The sequence below is a fragment of the Gorilla gorilla genome, chromosome 12, assembly GCF_029281585.2.
Source record: "Gorilla gorilla gorilla isolate KB3781 chromosome 12, NHGRI_mGorGor1-v2.1_pri, whole genome shotgun sequence".
Classification (NCBI taxonomy): Eukaryota; Metazoa; Chordata; class Mammalia; order Primates; family Hominidae; genus Gorilla; species Gorilla gorilla.
In genome coordinates, this window is record NC_073236.2 from 125,269,818 (window position 1) to 125,276,181 (window position 6,364).

Genomic DNA, 6,364 nt, shown 5'->3' on the forward strand with positions numbered 1-6,364 from the left:
AAAATAAAAAAGCCATATTCTAACAAAAGTGTTCACCACAGAAAAATTAAACATAGGGGAAGGTAAACATTAAAGTTTTAAAAAAACAGGTAAATCATACAGCTGCTTCTGTGCTTGATGTTCTAATCTGGCACAAGTATTTCCTAACTATAATATACGTTATTATTTTTAAAAAATACTGTCATGACAACAGCTTACATTATTAAATATTGAGGAACACTTTATATCAATTTAACTCATACTTAAAAATGTAACATATGTAAATTCTATAGTTCTTTTTTTTTTTTTTGGAATGTACTTTGAGAATAACAGCATTTCAGGACTGGTTTTGTTTAAAGTATACCCAGCCCTCCTCCTTATTTTATTTGATTTTTGGTTTAAATAAAAGTGTAGCAAAGCACTCTTTGAAGTAAAAGTACCTGTCTTTTCTTTTTTTAAATCATAGTTTGTTTTACCTGAAAGTTGAGAAAGAATGCAGTATAAATATAGCTTTTCTCTACACGGGAGCAGGGGGAACAGAACCAATCCCCAGCTTAGCCACACCCAACATCATGGAAATTACTGTGAAGCCGTTGTCTCTTGAGGACAACTAAAACCAAAACGAAATCCCTAACATTATTAAAATGTTAGGAAACTTTTCAGGTAATTGCTGTAACTCTGGTAAAATACAGAAAGATTACATTCACTCATAATAAAAATCAAGTGTGCCCATGCCATCTGCAAAGGGAACTTGCACCATCTTGGTTTCACTCACATTGTTAACAATGCCCTAAAAGTATACACCTTTTTCAGGATCAAACCATTAGGTAATATCTTGATCATATCCTCTGCATGATGAACTATCACTCAAATTATTCTGTCATGGGCTACCTTACTAACACTGACAAAGAGATAATAAATGATAATTTTAACAGGGGTAGGAGAAACCTTGCAAACCTTTCAAGTTTCTTTCATAACTATTGTTTTATTATTGCATATTTGTAGAGGTATTATCATCAACCCGATCCTTTATAGGCCAATATAGTAACGAATGCTAATTTAACTGCCCAGCTCATTTTTATTGTCAGTCTAGCCTCAGGAAGTATAAAACTGACAAGACGTTCCTCTATGAGAGTGACCCTCTTAGTGAGAGAGAAATCTATGTACCATCAGAGGAAATAAATCTTAGTATTCGGTGTGATAGAGACTAATTCATTTCTTTTCATGAAGTCCCACTCTTTGAGTGACTTTGAGGTGGAAGACAAAATGTCAAGAAGGAGTCCTGCAGGAACAAGTGCTTAAGATGGTGTTTAATACAGCAGGGAGCCAAGATACAGTAGTAGGACACAGTAAAGAATGTGGAGTGTGTAGATACAATAAAGAATTCATTTTATGATCTGCCACCTGTTACTTGAAAGAGGAGTAAGTTAGGGAAATAAATGACTCAGTTCTTCATACATGCAAAGGTAAGTTAGTTATTACAAAAGTTTTTGCTGTTGTTTGTGCTGAAAGAAAAGCATATGCATTTAAACATTTTTCAAAAAATAAATCACTCAATAGGCTTAAGAAAAATACTTTAGTTCACAGTTCATTGATCTGACTTTTTGATTTAAGATCAGGGGATGAATCCAGGATGAAAACCAAAGAAAAAAAAAGAAAAAGAAAGAAAAATATAGAAGTGAATCATTTACCATGAAAAAGGCATTTCCAGTCTCAGCTAACCTCAACTAGTTTTTATTGCATTATTTTTGAAATGCCAAGAAACTGGCTTTGGCCATAATACTTGCTGTCCAACGAAATCACAGCTGTTAATATGCAATTGCTTGCAACAATGAGCTAAACAGCATTATTTGACAAATTCCCTTGAAAGAGACATAGATGCTATAAGTGTCTAGCACACTGAATCAAGTAACTATCAGTTAGGCTGGGGCCGCAGCTGGAGGGAGGAGAGAAGTTTACAAATCCTTGTCCATAGAAGGTGTTTCACACCCAGCCTTAAGTTTTTGAAAAACACACATTTGTCCTGATCCTACAAGTTCATCATCCCTGTTTTCAGGAAGAACTGAACTGTGGAACTGGCTAAAGAGGAGGGGGAAAAAGCCACCAACTCTAGATTCATTTTTAAGGAGATCAGGAGGAGAGGAAGAAAAATAGAAATGCATATGTGAAATGGTAATGATATACAACATGGAGAAAAAAATAACATCATGGAACCTGCTAGCAATTTCCACCAATTTCCACCAAAGCAGTGAACCCCTTAACTGACAGAAATTCAGTACAATATACACATTAATTAACAACTCCACCATTACTAGGGCTGCTGTTGAAAGCCAAAAAATTAACTACAATATTCAAAAACAGAATGCTTATAAGATTTGAGAAAAATAGAGTGAAAAGGCAATGTTAGCTAAGCTCTTAGCTACATCCACTCTTAATGGCCCCCAGTATTTAAACTATCATGGATTAAAGCCATGAAAATAAAAATTTCAATTTGAAATTTTATTAGCATGTTGCTAAAATGGTCAATAAAAACATCAACACGATAGGCTTTGTTGACATAGTTGGAAAACTGCTCTCTCATTTTTAAAACTTTATTTCCACTTCCCCACCTTTGAAGATTTCTATGTTAGGAAAAGCCAAACTAAATATACTGGCTATGGTGTTGTAACAATGCTGGTTTCTGGAATGGTGCCATGTCTTCCCCCTCCCTCTCCTCCAACTCCTTTAAAAATATGACTATTTTTGAAATGCAGCCCGAGGAGGGAGCAATCAAGGGTTCAGAACAATAAGCGCCCTTCACACATTCAAGTTCCCAGACACCAGGTGAACGAGCGAGCTCCTTGTCGGGGGCGGGGCCGGCTGTCCTCACCGAATTCGCTGCGCCATCTTCCTCCCGGGACCGGGCCGGCTTCCCTTCGGCCAGCGAGGGAGACTCGCAGGCAAAGGCGGGTGGGGGTGGCGTTCGCTTCCCACGGTGGAAAGAACCGGAGGCAAACACTGTCTGGCTTAGCCCGCAGCCTGGAGCACAATGTCAGGAGACCTGGGGCTGGAGAGCTGGAAAAGTCCCGGGCAGCCTCAGGATAACCCGGAATCCCGAAGTGCTGTCTTGGGGAATTATTCCCAAGTGCACAAGGGACAGGCTCGATTTCTTGGAAATCCTGCGATCTGGGGACGCATCCACAGAGGAGCTGAACTGTGCCCTGTAGAGACCAGTTCTCGCCTCCGACCGGTCTGTGTGCGCACGCTCGGGGCGGTGATGGTCCCTTTTGAGAAGACGGTTGTTTTCGAGTCGGGCCACAGTCACTGGCCATGGACTCGCGGGGAAGGCCATGTCCTTTCTCCCCTCAGCCCCTTCCCCGTTCCCGGTTTACATCTGAAGGGGAAAGCGCACACGGGGTCTCCCAGCACCGTCACCACCGCTGTGGCTGTCAGCCAGGCGCTCGCAGCGGCGCCCTTTCGGCCCTGGGGCAGTTCCTGAGACTTCCTGCCGCTGGCCTGGGGGTGCGGGGGTGCAGCCCGGGCCCGGGCCACCGGCGGCGGACGCGCGTGGTGGGGGGCAGAGGTTGAGAACCGCTGACTGCGAAGTCCGGGTGCGGGGAAGGGAAGGGAGCGAGGTGCGGGGAGGCAGAGGGGCCGGCAGCCCCTAGGCGGCTACTCCTTGTCGTCCACGAGGTCGGCGAGCTCCTGGAGCACTCGCAGGCGGCCGCTGGCGTCGATACGGCGCTTCTCGCGGATGAGGTCTTCCAGGCTGTGAAACCTGGCGGTGTGGACCTTGTTCTCTCCCAGGTGCACCTTGAGATAGTACTGCTGCTGAGGGGGCTGCGTGCCTGCCGGCACCTCCCCTCCCGCCTTGAACTCCCGCTTGCCAAAGCGGCACCAGGCGGCGAAGCTCTCCGAGTTCGTCCAGCAGATCTCCTCGCTCTTGAGGCCCAGGTGGCCGCAGGCGTTCTGCACCACCAGCTCGGCCACCAGCGGGCGGTAGCGGTACCAGCTATTCACCACCCGGCCCACGTTGGCCGCGCCCGCCTCATACAGGCTGTCCTGGCGGATCTCGCCTTGGTGCAGGTGGATGATCTGCCCGCCGCCCACGTAGACGGCCCAGTGCGGGGCGGGCGCGGGCGGCTCCGGCGCGGGCTGCAGCCACAGCAGCTCCAGCAGGTCGCCGGGTTCGCAGAGCGCTGGCAGCGCGGTGACCGCGTAGACGCTCAGGTCGGCGCCCTGAGGGCCACCGCTCACTTTGGAAAAGATGCATTCCTGGCCCCGAAAGGCGGAAAACTGAGTCTCGTTGAGGACCAGCTGGTGCAGCAGGTGGTGGTGGTGGCGGCTGGGGCTCTCCGGGCGGGGGGTGCAACCCGGGGGGGCCTTCACGCCAAACTTGTCGGGCTGCCCGCGTTCGTCCAGGTCTTCCTCATCATCCGAGAAGAAGTAGGCAACCCCGACCCGCAGTTCGTCCTTTTCAATCCCCGAAGGGTCCCCTGTGGGCAACTCGCTGTAGTTGAGGTGGGTGATGCGGTCCAGTTGGTTGCCCATCAATGAGGTGGCGAGGCGAGGGCCAGGAGCGGGGATCTGCGGAGGCACAGAGAGGCAGAGACACCGTCAGAGTCCGGGCTGCCCCTTTCGGTGTCCCTCCCCAAGACGTGCAGTGCCCCTGGGACCTGCCGGCTAGCTACGTGCCCTCACCGGAGTCACCCTTTCCAGCCGAGTCCTCCGTGCCTCCCCAGGGGTACGAGGGGCGGAGAAGCCGCCACAGGTCTGGCGAGAGCAGACGCCACCACACAGCCTCCGACCCCTTCCGGGAACTCGGTCCAACTCCCAGAAGAAAACACCCAGGCTGGCTGGAGAGCTTGCGGGGTCCCGGTGGGGAGGAGAGTGCTGGCTGTGGCAGTGTGGGAGACGGACACCCAGGAAGGACCGAGGGGTGGGCTGAAAGGGAGAAGGGAGCCTAAGGCCAGTGAGCTGGGAGCAAGCTCCCATTTCTGTCCCCACCCTCTCCAGCCCACCTCCCAGTTTTGCACTAGGTTGCCTTCCTCCCCTTACAGCGGCTCGCACAATGACAATCAGACACATTCTCAGACATTCACTTGACACCAGCAACATTTTGGACACTTGGGAGTCCAGACACTGGCAGGCTGGTATACTGGTGTATGTCACATACACCCACAATGACAAACCTTCGCGACGACACACTGGCACACTTAGACCCCACACATTCGTACACGATTTCAGCTCCACGCTTGCACGCTCGCCATTGCACGTACGCCCAAGCACCCGGGCACACCTGCCCTCACAGGCAGGTGCACTCTGCCCCTTACTTCTCTTGCCTTGTCCCCATCAGGGCCAATGGGACTGCGCCAGGGCGAGGCTGCTCTGTCTAAAATAACCTAACAAAGAGGCAGGGGAAGGATGGAGAAAGCCAGTGCAGTGTATGTGTGTGGGTGTGGGTGGGAGCGTGGGTGTGGGTGGGAGCGTGTGTGTGTAGAGAGGTTCACTTTTAGCCCAAAGACCCCTCTCCCTCCTACCCAGCACAGGATCCAAACAATCGGATGAAGAAAAACCGTTTCCAAGGCAAAGAAAGCCGCTTCTCCCTACCCGTGATTTCCCTGCTCCCGAAACCCCAAACTCCTTTAAAGTCTCCTGGTCCCCATGGGTGCTGAGGAAGCGGCGGTGGCGAGTGGGTCCTGGGCTGCGCGTGGGGCTGCGGCTCCGCTCTACCCCGAGCCGAATCGTGCGGTGCGGCGCCCGTGCGCCTCCAGGTCTGCGCTGGCCGGGGCGCCTGCTCCCACTGGACAGTCCCGGCTCGGCTCTGCTTTCCCACCGCCGCGCCGACGACTCTAAGTAGCCGGAGCAGCCGGTCCCAGGGCCCGCCCCAGGACGCGCTCATTGGTTGGGGCGGGTGCCCGAGCTGTGTCAATCTCCGCCGGCGGGGGAGGGGAGCAGAGGCGGGCCTCCTGTGCGCTTTGCTCTGCTCGGCTCCGCCCCGCCCCGTCCCCCGCACACCCGACCGCTCGCCGCCCCGGGAAGCGGAGGTGTGCGCACCCGCGGGGGGCGCGGCGCTTTCTGCCAGGTGCTGATGCCCGCTTGCGCCCGCGCCCCCCAGCTCATCCGAGCTGATTGTGACTGAGAACACAGCCCGCCCGCGTTCCGTGTTCCAGGAAGACAGACTCCAGCGGGGAAGCTGAGTCTGGGTATGGAGAAGAAACCCCAGGGCACCCCAGTATGGCCCAGGCACTGCGAGCGGCCCGGGGCAGGCAGCGACATTGCCCGAGGCGGGCGTCTGGGCCCTGCTGGGATCCCCCAGAGCCTTGGTTCCCGATGGCCCCTAGGCTGGTCCTTGGATCGAAGACCCTTTTCCTTCCCCAGACGTCTTTGAAATTGCTCCTGCGAC

General features: G+C 51.9%; 1 protein-coding gene across 2 annotated transcripts; it reads right to left on the reverse strand.

The window, feature by feature from the left end:
* Positions 1 to 1,274: 1,274 nt before the first annotated feature.
* LRATD1 (LRAT domain containing 1) lies at positions 1,275 to 5,838 on the reverse strand. Of its 2 annotated transcripts, XM_031007956.3 has the most exons (3): positions 5,569 to 5,825; positions 4,660 to 4,902; positions 1,275 to 4,545 (listed from the first exon to the last, which is right to left on the reverse strand). In XM_031007956.3, exon 3 carries the CDS (start codon positions 4,507 to 4,509, stop codon positions 3,631 to 3,633), a length of 879 nt encoding a protein of 292 aa, XP_030863816.1. In that variant the 5' UTR covers positions 4,510 to 4,545; positions 4,660 to 4,902; positions 5,569 to 5,825; the 3' UTR covers positions 1,275 to 3,630. The 2 variants fall into 2 exon arrangements, with proteins under 2 accessions (XP_030863816.1, XP_004028911.2); XM_004028862.5 differs by lacking the exon at positions 4,660 to 4,902 and having other exon boundaries at positions 5,569 to 5,838.
* Between the last annotated feature and the right edge of the window lie 526 nt (positions 5,839 to 6,364).